The following is a 12,341-nucleotide window of genomic DNA, read 5'->3' as shown; positions in this document are numbered from 1 at the left end:
AGCATCAAAGTATTCTACCACCAACTGATGTGTTACATAACATTATGTAGCTTACTAATTGTAAATAAACGATTTCATAATGGGTCAACAAAATAACAAATGAAATTCTGCCATAATTTGAGATTTAGAAAGTTGAGATATGCATTGAAGTGTCCAGAAATTAGGATTATTGTTACTGGAAGGATGCTTTTGTGATGGGTTTCCAATCTCAATAATGTTATAGGATTGGCTGCATGATCGTCAAACAGAAATGTGACATCTCTTCTACAAGTCTAGCCTAGTGTGCCGTGGCCCATCTCTTCAAGTCTTTAACAAGTTGCTTTCATCATTAGCCGCAAGGACACAAAATCTGATAAATATGTTATCAAATTCCGCCTCATGCATTCAAACGACTGAAATAAGCCTCAGCTCTCAAAGTGCTGGTTCTAATGATTATACTATATGCCATTTTACCAAGTCCTTGAATTTAAACCGACCTCCCACTTACTTATACTCGCTTTTGCATAAATATATAATTGGGTTTGAAAGCTTCATTGGTCAGAGCTTCATGGAGCTTTCAAAGGGTTGCTTTCTTATGAGCAATGATGTTTGGGATTGGATCTTTTTGAAATCACAAATATTTGAATGCATTTTGAACAAGTTCAAGTCCCAATTTAGCGTGTTGGTTTGTTTACGTGTTAAAGAATATTGAAGTCCCACATCTGGTTTCACTGCACTAATATCATTGAGGTCTTTTGTGATAAAACTACACACCTATTGTATTTTATACGTGATCAAGTTGGGAACAACATCGATATTATTAGTAGTGGGCCGTGAGTCCACCCTCTGAAATTTAACAGATAACTCCACCACACCGTCTCCACTAGAAGCTTCTTGCTTTAGGTTTTTGGGGGTCAACATGCTCTCTGTTGCTTGCAATCTTCATGGAAAGATTTTGAGTATTGACTATTGCAGCAGTTGAGTTGAGCAGGTCATTTCATCTATTGACTCCATTTCAATGATGCCTTTTAGGACCCTTTGCTCCAGCCCCCACTATTATATATGTCTTGTATAATTCCATTCACACATGTTTTCAGTTTCTCATACATCATTCTTGACAATGATAAAAACGCTGTTCATTGAAATCAAAGACAACATCATTGTCAAGAACATTAGATTTCTAGTGGGGTATAGAACAAAGTTGTCAAAAAGATATGATATACATGAATTAAGTGACCACCGCTCTCACATACGCAATCATGCTTTTCTTGCAGAGCACACGCTTTCTTTACCTAATTACGTTATTTTATAATTAGACTCGAATAAGATTGTTAATGACAATAACCGACTTCCAAGAAGGTCTTCTTAATTCTAATATGAAACTCCCTAGAATATCAATCCATGCCATTTAATTTGACCGAAAGAAAATTCAATGTGAACTAATCTTAAGAAAGAAGTAAGTGGATGATGTAGACCACTTGGCAGATATGATCAAAGAGTAGCAATTGATAGGCGTAGGTCCAAAAACAGCAAAATCCAACAGTTGCAGATTTGGGATCAAAGAGTAGCTTGATAGGGGTAGAGAAGTCACCCAATTGTTATTTGTCAGAGTTGTTTGTTGCTTTGGTTTATTGTTTCGCTCTAACCATATTTTCCCCAGATTGATCTGTTATGGATGTTCTCGCTTCAAGTTTTTATACGATAGTGGGTGTAGTCGTAACAACACTTCTTCAGGTGGTGGTGATAGGGTTGATTTAGTCTCCTGGGTTGGTTTAGGGTTTCATCTATTTTGAGCTTGTAGGCTTTGTTTGGAATTATGCTTAATTATGGTGATGTGAGCTAGTAGTTTTAGTACGGCTTTTATCTGTTTTAGTTTTGTTTTCAGCATGTTAGTTTGTTGCCGTCTTGAGATTAGTTCTTAGATGTCATTATGATATCTTTAATTGTATTGTTGAAGTTTACCTAATGAAGTTTCTATTTGATCAAAATAATAATATTAATAAAACATAAAAATTTGGTAACTGGGCATGATTAAGGCAGCCCAATTGAGAATCTCACCTCTTATCAAACGATAAAGAGATCCATTGCATTAAAATCTATTAAAATCACAATTAGATACACCCTCCAAAATATGAGAAGGGTAAGGGTTTAAGTTGGGTAATGCCTCTGGATTGCCCAAGGCGGTTGAGAAGCCTTTCATCCACCATAATTTGGCCCATTGCATGTATTGAAGGGTTGATCTAAGTGGGCTTTGAATGCACCCATTAATTTGACCATTACCCCTAATGGATCTGCTTTCCTCAGTTTTCACTCTTGCAGATGAGCAATGTTGCCTTTCAACTGCCTTGTTTTGCAGAGAAAGCTATATCAGTTCCAAAAGATGCCACGAACATCGTTTAGAATGGCGCTAGGAAATCAAGGATAGCTTATGTATATCGTCTGCGATGCAGGCGCATCTGCCGTGCAAAGTGAAGGAAGACCCAAAAGGACATCTAATCCCCCCAAGTTATTAGCATATTATTATTATGGGAATATTTTTGCGAGTGCTGCTAAACGAACTCTAAAATTAACTGACTACACCATACTATAAAAGTATATGTTGAATTACTGATTTACCCTAATATAAAATGACCAAAAAGAATATATGAAATTGTGAAACAAATATAATTTTAATAAGTACACTATACTAACAATATAAAGTGATTGCAAGAACTTGGAATTGCAAGAAAAGTGTCAACAGTTTTAGTAGAAGCATAAATCCATAGGAAAAGTCAAAGATTTATAAACACTACTAAAAATATCAAGTTGAAAATCAACTATAAAATAATGTTACAAGTATAGATGCTATCTCTCTTTATAGCTATAGATGCAACGGATTCAACAAAGTTTTCTGTTTCTACAGGATCAAGGTCAATTGTGGCCAATTTTTCCCCACAGCATTTGCACAAGCCATCAGCTCCAATAGTTGTACGCAACACAAACCATTTCCTTTTACCAACCAGCCCTGCCCATGCCAGCCCCCACCTCCATTCTCAATTGCCTCCCTTATCAATCTTGGATCCCATTTTATTTGTCCCACTCTTGCAGCTTCTTTGCTATGAAACCAGTTCATAATTAAATTGGCAGTAGACGGTGAGACCATCCTTACACTTGTTCTTAGTTTGTGCAGCATATAATACACCCTGTCACCTTTACCGACTCCCACACTCACTCGTAAGAGGGCCTCTAGTTTCAGGCTCTTCTGGATAGACACCATCCAACATGTGTTTCTCAACAGCAAATGCTTTATCAATATCTCCACTACGGCAAAAATAATGCTACAAGTATTAGAGTGTACCAGGAGTATTTTTGGTAGTTCTATAGGGTGTACTTAATTAATTTTACATTTTAATTAAAATATTAGAGTGTACTTAGATCATAGTGTGTACTCAGTTAATTTTAGGGTTCGTTTAATAGCACTTTATTTTTGCTCACCCACATTAACCATAGGTGTATGATCACAACCACCGTTGAAAAGTGACATCTGTCCGGTGGTTAATCTTATGGCTTGTTTGGGACTACTTCTCTAGGAAACACTTATACTTATAAGCGTTTTTATCATAAAGATGTTGAAATTTTCATAAGAAATTGAAGTGCTTATTGGAAAAGCACTTGGGAGTGCTTCTTGAATGAGTACATGGCATGTGCTTCTCTAAAAAGCGTTTCTATAGCCCAAAAGCGCTTCTAAACTTTTTGCTAAATGCTGTCAGAAGCGCTTTTGGTTTTCAAAAAGCGCTTTTAACTATTTCAGAATCACTTTCAAACGGGCCTTTAGTTAGCTTTTATGTCGGAATTAAAAATTAAAAATTAAAAAGGGGACTTTTACACTTTTCTTTTCTTTTTTTTCTTTTCTTTCTTTTCTCCCCCTCCCCCTCCCTCTCTATCCTCTTCCCAGCATCTCTCTCCCACCCTCTGTATCTCTCCCTCGCTCACATTCTTTGCATTAATTGTCCGTTTATAATGGGGTTGATTTGCATATATAATTGTTTTATTATAGGTTTTGATTATGGGTTTAACTGTTTGGGTCATGCTGGCAAAAATATTTCCCCGAAAAAAAAAAACAAAACATTTGGATCATATTCATTTGTTCTTATATTCAATATACCTATTTTTTAATATAGAAATAATGAAAAATAGGTATCTTATTTTTTAAATATGTTTATAATTTATAAAAAAAAGTGTACAAATTTTCTATTACAAAGTAACATGTACCTCATTTATCCGAGCTAGGTACATTATTTTGTAAATATATTTTTAATTTATAAAATGTGTACATAAGTTTCTATTACAAAGTATTTTGTTATAGTACTTTTGCCTCACCAGAACTTGTTGTCTTTGAATCTTCCGGATTGAAGTATCATGTAAAGATGTCCTATCAGCAATCTTAGCCTTCTGCGAATTTCTCCACACTTTAGGCCCAAGTCCCTTCGCATTATTAGCAACAAAGCTAGATCGAATATGGTTATGCACATGCTCTGTATTGGCATCCCTTTCATTCCTTCCAAAATTCTCATCAACTTGTCGCAGGGTGTCAAATCTAGAACCGTTGGCTTTAGAAGTAGAGCCTTTCCCATTTGCATCCTTACCATCATTTCTAGGTTTTCTTCTAGGGGTAACATCCATCCAAGGCCCTTTGAGAGAGTCAGTACCAGAATTATCATTCACTTCAGGAGCAACAATATCATTATTCTGTTTATTCATCCCATCGTCATCCTTCATAGGGTTAGCTTCCTTCCCCATATTCGTTTTACCAGGCATAACCCCACATGGTTGTCCCTTCATCTCACACCTTCCCCTTTTGTGGCCATACCTCTCATAGAGAGAGCAGATTCACAAAAGCATCCAAAGGTTTAGTCAATTGTGTCCTACTGTTTGCAATCGTGACCTACTCTGTGCATGATTTGATCATATTGTTCAGCTGACAGTCCTGGAGCAATGGATTGAAGTTGTTCCATTGTCGGAGTTGTGGTGGTGTGATGAAGCTAAAGAAAAAGAAGAATGACAGAAACCCTAGGTATCACCCAAGGACTCTGATACCACTATTGAATGAAAAAGAATGATTAAAACACGAGCCAGTGCCCGACTATATATGGTTTACAACACTTGGGCAGCAAGGCTAACTCTTACAATAATCAAGGATCCCTCATAAACCAGGACTACAAAATAGGGAGGAAATAAAACAATACCAATTACATGTATTGCACAGCATTCTAATAGAAAGTGGTGATCACCTGTCTTACTGACAGTCGACACAGAAGCAACTGGAGAATCCTACCTATTATATTGGAAATCAGACGACTTGCTCTCTTCCTGGTTCTCTTCTGTGGCATTAAATGGGAGTTGGTCCCTCGTCTGGAAAACCAAGCTGCTCATGCTGCTGCAGCCATGTCAAATGAGGTGCGATCACTGCGATGGGCTACTCAGCCTCTTCCCTCATTGGTCTTGGTTTTGGCTAGGGATGGTCTTCGATGTCCCCCCCATTTCTTAATTTTGGTGGAGCCTGGGTCACTGTGCAGGCTCTGTATTTAGTTATGATCTTTTGTATCTGTAGGTGTCGTTTTTTCTTTTCCTCCTGGGTTGTTTGTTTGGCTTCCGGTGAGTGCTCTGTATTGATGCAGGTTGGGACTCCCGTCTCTGTTTGCCTCTCTTTTGGCTTTGGCCTTTTATGAAATCTACTATTCAAACCCAAAAAAATAATAATCATCAAGTCTCCAACGAGATATGTATACACCATAACAGCACATTAGCAGCAACACATGCATTGTCAGCCAAAGTTTAGTCAAATTGGGTGGTGCTTCGAAGTGAGGAAGACAATCTTGGGTTAACCCCTGGACCAATACAAAATCAAGAATGTAAAGGCTCTGAAAGGAATGAAACCAAACTTGAACCTTCTCTAATTTTCCAGTTAGCAGAAGTGATGCAACTAAAGTCGTCTTGCCCAAATCTCCCATTCCAGCTATTGAAATTATAGTTTTTGAAGCTGTGCAGACAACAATCATCCAACTAACTTCTCTTTGGCATCTACGATGCCAGCGAGATTATCGTCTTCAAGGAAAAGAGACTCCCATCACCCCTTCGTATCACGGGAAGTATTCATGCCTTGTTCTACAAGATAACCTTGTTTTCTTTATGGAATGTCTTCGATTGTTTTGATGATCTTCAGCAATCAGGTTGAAATTCGATGCCTCTCCCAAAGATTCTTGGGGGAAACACATAGCTTGACCGAGAATTCTTGTGCATGGACCCCCAACTCATTTGCTCGTCTCTAAATTCAACAATTTGATCATAACTCCTAACAATGAGACTTGGTTTTCAAGAAATTATACTACTTTCCCAATCAAAAGGTCTGTTGCAGCTGAAGCCATCTCCACTTCTTAATTTTCTTTACTCTGTATCCAATTGCCAATTCAAATAACCAAATAAAAAGTGCAGAATTGCCATTTTGTGCCATGTACATTCTTCCTTTAACAAACATGTCTTCAGATCCACCAAAATGAAATTTATTAGTTCACCTAATTTCATCTGTAAGGCTATAAGTCAACCATATTGAAGGGGGAAAAAGACAAAAAACATTGAAAAGCTATCATGTTTTGAAGATAACCGAAAGAAATGGGGAACACAAACATTTTATTAAAATGCTATACATGAAAGTACAATCATAGTGTACAAGGAAGCCCACTGGAGTTTGGAACACATACAAATAACCAACCAGCAACTATGAACATCAAAATACATTGCAAAAGAATCTCACATAAAATGCAAAAGAAACTAACCTAAACAAGAGAAAACTCAAAAGATAACCACCTTCTAATATGCCTCTATAAGAAAAATTGGTACATCTCTGATGAAAAGCCCACAATGATTAAAAGCAACCAAGACTTAGCAATGGCAATGGCGTCCTCTGCAAGCGTAGCAGTTGGTGGAAGGGGAAGAGGAGGTCGTATACAGTTGCTTCCATTTGCAGCCTTCTTCGACCACCTTGCTTAGCGCAAGCACCAAGCAAGTAACCCCTCCTCTCTTCTTCTCTTCAATGATGCCCAAAAGAAAATGACATCACATAACCCCTTCACTTCATCCACATTAAAGTTTTCAAAAATCCTCTGGTTTTGTTCCATCCATACTAGATACGCATGCAATAGTCATTAGACAACTATTACATATTATTTCTGCTCCTTTCCCCCCTCCAAAAGCAACTATCATAGAATATGCAAAATTGGGGAGTCACACATATCACATTTGCTTCCGAAAACAGTTTGTGGCAAAGCTTTAGAGTAACAGGGCAATGAAGAAAGATAAGTCTATACTTTCAGCTCCCATTCAGCACATGGCCCACCAATATAGAGATATACCCCTGAGGATAATGTCGCAATACTGACTCTACAATGAGCATAATCTATCCCAAAACTTGTGCCGTATATGTTACACTTGTGCTTTCCAAATCATCTGAAGAGGATCAAAAATGGGAGGAGATGATTCGTTAATTAACTGCTAAAAAACGGTTTACACAAAAAACACATGGAATGACTCAAGTTATTATAACTTTTATCAATCTCCTCAATTCTAAGGACATATTTTCGGTGGTTGTAACGAAGAAAGCTCCATAACCTCCAAATCATTCAAGTTTGTGCAGAAATTATAATTCCAACTTATAGCAAAAGAAGAATCAATGGACATATTGGCAATTGGAATGCTATATAGGTGACTTGAAAAATTTATGAAAAACATGGATAAAAGGAACATACAGAAGACTTCCCCATCCACAACTCCTCTAGAACCTAATGTCCACCCCATTTCCCAACATTAACCAAAGTTAGGGATAAAAGAATTAATAACTAATGTAGGACAAAATATGGGTCAATTATGGTGTGAAAAATTAATTAAAATAAAGTGGCTCCAAGTTGGCAGGAAATCGTGCAAGAGAGAAAAGTTCCGATTAGATGTCAAATTTGGCGATAGGAAAAGAGGAAGGCCTATTGTTGAGATTTTCAAATTGATTGAGGAAGATTGAAGCAATTATGGACTCTGTCAAGATTTATATTTACTTTAATGTTTTATTTTATATTTTTAAGAATAAGTTATCTATTAGAAGTTATCTATTAGGATATTATTTTCCTAATATATGATTTTAGTTAGGATTTTTATTATTTTCTTATTAGCCAAGTTTATGAATATTCTGGAACCTAGGGTTTCCTAAGGTTTTCTATTTAAACTAACTCATGGCGTTATATTGTGACAGTTCAGTTTATTATCAATCAAATACCTTTGAGTTTTACTCAATCTTTTGGTGGATTCCAACACTGTTACTTTAGGGTTATCGTTCAATCTCCCTATTCCCCTATATCTCACTGCGTCAATATCCTATGATGTCTTTCCAAGGACATCTACTCAAGCCTCTAATCACAATATCAGAGTCGCACCCATTAACATTTAGTCTGAATTTGCGTTTATGGTTATATTTTTCTCCCAATCACATTCAGCAGAGATTAGTAATAAAAGTAGACACAACTTTCTAGAGAATTAGAGAGAGGAGGATAAGAAGTTATGATTACCTACAATATAGCTGGCCAAAAGCTATCATCATTTGTCCGAGTTTTGACCATCTTTGAAGTCTGCATTGTTTATATTTGAAGGTTTATTCTTCAATATAATTAACATACTAGCATCCAATCAACTTTGTGCCTTCAAAATGCAACGGTTTAATGAGATGTATCCCATAATCAATAAGCCATAGTAAAAGCAGAAATTATTTCATTAAAAATAAGACATAGTAAAAGCAGAATTAAAGTCGGTCCTTTCAGAGAACACTAGCTAGCATATTAGTAAAGTCTCTGGCATCGTACCAAGAATTGGAATAGAATCCCGCCTTAACTGAGGTTAGGGAATTTTTATGAAATGAAAGAGAGCCTCTCGTCATCCAGCCCATATCAGATTTTGATCGTCTAGACTCTTGAATGTTAACGACAATAACTTAGAATCTAGCTGCTAAGTTCTTTAAAAATTATATTTAAACAAATAATAAGTAAAATAAAAAATCCTAGCTGCTGAATTGATGAATCCCTCAACCATTGAAGTTACAAACGTAGGTATAGAAGAATCCTCTAAAAATGCAACACATGAGCTGAGTTAGCACAACTCTAAGTAGAATTCTTTTTATGCCTTCCTTATGTGAGGATTGACTAGAGAAAACAAAGTAACTTCATCAATAGTTAAATACAAAATTAGAAGGGAGATAACATAGAAACTCATAGAATGGGGAAGGCATTTTAAGATACCTGAATTTTCCGTGTTGGTAATCATCCTTTTCTGTAAGTCCTCAGCAGCCTCAGTCATGCCTCGTGCATTGTAGGCTTGGATCATGGTAGCAAAGGTGATATGGTCAGGCAAACATTTTTTTTCTTTCATTGCCAAAAACAATTCGCTCACCTTTCTTACATCACCAGCCCGACCATAAGCACTAATAATACAGTTGAAGAAAGGCGTATCCAGTGTAACATCCGAATTCTCTACTTGCCTCAAAATGGAATCAACTTTACTCATATGCCCAGCTTTGCTATACGCACTAACAAGAGAACAATAGGTGATAGAGTTAGGCTTTATTCCTTGATACTTCATTTTTCTGAAGTATTCATCCATCTTCTCAACATTTCCAGCTTTCCCAAATACCTCAATTACAATATTATAAGTAACAACAGTTGGGGAGAAAAACCTTTTCTTCATAAACTCCATAACAGACCCCATCTTTTCGTACATTGTTGCTTTCCCATATGATTTAATCAGGATATTAAATGTCTTAGGGTCTGGCCTTATTCCCATCAGCTGAAATTCATCATACCACTTCTCCATCTTCTCTATCTGTCCACATTTGCCATAAGCCCCAAGAAAAGAATTTAATGTGAAAACATCAGGAAGGCAGCTGCCACTTTCAATCATGTCTGTCAATGAGTCCTCCATCAGTTCAAACATTTCAGCCTTACCATAGCCATCAATTAGAGTATTGTATATGACTGTGTTGCATCCAATCCCCAGATATGACATCTCAGCCAGAACTTCTTCAATCAGATCAGGACGATTGAATTTGGTGCAGGAATTAATAAGAATAGAAAATGTATATACATCTGGTTTGCAGTCAGAAACTGACTTCATATCATCGACAGTAGAGAACGCCTTGTCAAGGAGGCCACTTTTTCCATAAACACTAACAAGAGCAGTGTAGACGTCAACAGTAGGTGTTAGCCCATCACTTAACATGAGTTCGAAAAGCAAGCTGGCCTGCTCAGGTTGCCTGCACTTGCCAAGCATCATCAGCAGCTTAGTGTATGTTTGGCATCTCGGCTCATACCAGTGTTGCTTACGTAGTAGTCCAAAAATCTAAAGAAAGGATGAGTTGTTTTGTATCAGAAAAAATTTTATGATGGAACAAAAGGGAGAAATGAAGACTCAAAGAAATCCAGTGGCATATGGTTGGCATTCCAAACCAGGATGCTACAAATAGCACTTAAATTTTTTGTAGAGAATTATTTTGAAATGACCAAGGATTTTAGAATCTAACCATTTGCACAATTAATCAAAATGAAATTGTTGCTTCTTTGATAGAACAGCAATTTCAATTAAGCAAACTCTTCTTACATAAGATCACCAATTGAGAAATTTAACATGTAACAGACCCAGAAGCCTTAGTTCATAAACAATAAATTTCCGCAAACCTAAAGAGTTCACGTCTCCCCAACCCAGAAAGCCTCAAGCCACAACTAATCCTATTTCCACTGAATTAAAGCTGTCAACTTTTCATTTCAGCGAGGTTGTCCAACTTAATATCTCAAAATTTTCAAACTTATAATCTCATTATTAATTCCCCACTATTTCTAACAAAACAATAAAAAAGTAAAATTAAAAACAAACAGAGGCTGAACATAACTCCACAAACCCAGAAACCAAACAACCAAAAATCCAACATACTGATAAGACAAAACTCATACCCAAAACACACAGAAGAAAAGAAAAAAGACCCACAAACCTTAAGAGCACTCTCCCACAGATTGTTTGCAATAGCTTCATCCAGAGCCTCCAAAACAGCCTTGGGCCAAAGGTTATTGTACTTGTTGGAATTTGCTTTCTTCTCAATGTTTCTAACAGCAGCGTCTGTTCTCAGAAGTCGAGAAAGCTCCTTTTTGGCCTTCAAAGACGGGTTGGAGCTCCGTTTCGATAAATGAAGACAATGGATTGTTGGGTTTCGTTTATGGGCATGTTCACCGCAGAGTGTTATCGAATATGTGGCAGAGGTTAAGGAGGTTGAGGTTGAAGAGCGCAGGTTAGTGGGGTGAAGGAGGTGTGGCTCCATTATGCCGGTGGTCGTTGACAGTTCAGAGACTGTCAAGTGGATATGGAAGTGACTAGATGGCTTGGGGTTCAGTTCAGAGGACGACGGTGAGAAGCGCAAGCTAGAAGGGTCAAGTGGGTTGTGATAAAATGCGCCTGAGTGTTGTTTTCCTTTTTGCGTCTGAGTCTAAAATGCGCCTGAGTTTGGGATGCAAATGAGTTGAAATTACACAAGGTCCTCATTTCCTCATAGTTTTTGGACCACGCATATAACCTTATCTTTGGGCTAAGCAAGCCCAGTAAGCAAGCCCAGTTCTGCTTTTTTATTTTTAATACAAGCTATAATCTTTTTTGTGTGGAACAAATGTACAAATGATCGTCTAAACTACACTAAAGTCATGTTGAAGGAGATGAGAAAAAAAGGGGACGTTGGGGGAGTGGGTAAGGATTGAGATTGAGAAATGCATATGATGCACAATTTTAGCATCCTTTTGAAAACATTGGTTAGGATTTAAAAGTTGGTAGTTTTTCTTTCATCAACAACCTAGTTCATAATTTAAATCCAGAAAATTTCTAATAAAGTGAAGACTATATGCCACTAGATTAAAACGTTATGAGGAAGAGACGGAGATAAAAGGGGGAGTATATATGAACTTCATATGAACTTCATTCTTGGTTTTTGTTTTTTTATTCCTTGAGAAACAATTTAGTGGACTATATTTATTGATATAGTGGGTCTATTATTTTGGTGTCAAAAAAATTGATATATTAGATTGATCTAGGATGGTAGGGCAGGTTAGGAATTGGGTATGGCAATATCATCCTGATAAGAGCATCCACAGTGGGGGGTGTATTTTCGGGGGTGTAAAACCACTTTACATCCCATTTACACCTCCGATGGGTGTAAATACATTTTTTGATCTAATGGGAAACGATGTAAATCTAAGATGTATAATTTTTCATCTCTTTTCTTGGGTGGGTCCGCCTGCAAAAGATGTAAAAATATA

General features: G+C 37.0%; 1 protein-coding gene across 4 annotated transcripts; it reads right to left on the bottom strand.

The window, feature by feature from the left end:
• Window positions 1-6,092: 6,092 nt before the first annotated feature.
• Window positions 6,093-11,578, bottom strand: LOC103330669 (LOW protein: PPR containing protein). 4 transcript variants are annotated; one of them, XM_089053481.1, is made up of 4 exons: window positions 11,033-11,578; window positions 9,291-10,386; window positions 8,568-8,697; window positions 6,093-6,540 (listed from the first exon to the last, which is right to left on the bottom strand). In XM_089053481.1, exons 1-3 carry the CDS (start codon window positions 11,354-11,356, stop codon window positions 8,675-8,677), a joined length of 1,443 nt encoding a protein of 480 aa, XP_088909607.1. In that variant the 5' UTR covers window positions 11,357-11,578; the 3' UTR covers window positions 6,093-6,540; window positions 8,568-8,674. The 4 variants fall into 4 exon arrangements, with proteins under 4 accessions (XP_088909607.1, XP_008231494.2, XP_016649909.2 ...); XM_008233272.3 differs by lacking the exon at window positions 6,093-6,540 and adding an exon at window positions 6,629-7,461; XM_016794423.2 differs by lacking the exon at window positions 6,093-6,540 and adding an exon at window positions 6,629-7,461 and having other exon boundaries at window positions 8,572-8,697.
• Between the last annotated feature and the right edge of the window lie 763 nt (window positions 11,579-12,341).

This window comes from Prunus mume, linkage group LG5, assembly GCF_029339155.1.
Source record: "Prunus mume cultivar Tortuosa linkage group LG5, ASM2933915v1, whole genome shotgun sequence".
NCBI classification, from domain to species: Eukaryota; Viridiplantae; Streptophyta; class Magnoliopsida; order Rosales; family Rosaceae; genus Prunus; species Prunus mume.
This window is presented reverse-complemented; position numbering and strand designations above follow the sequence as displayed.

Bases quoted from the DNA above. Each gene is read 5' to 3' on its own strand.
- LOC103330669 (XM_089053481.1), bottom strand. From the start codon at position 11,356: ATGGAGCCACACCTCCTTCACCCCACTAACCTGCGCTCTTCAACCTCA. The intron at 10,387-11,032 runs GTTTGTGGGTCT...TCCTTTCTTTAG, and splicing joins TGTGGGAGAGTGCTCTTAAG to ATTTTTGGACTACTACGTAA. The intron at 8,698-9,290 runs GTATCTTAAAAT...TGCATTTTGAAG, and splicing joins TACCAACACGGAAAATTCAG to GCACAAAGTTGATTGGATGC.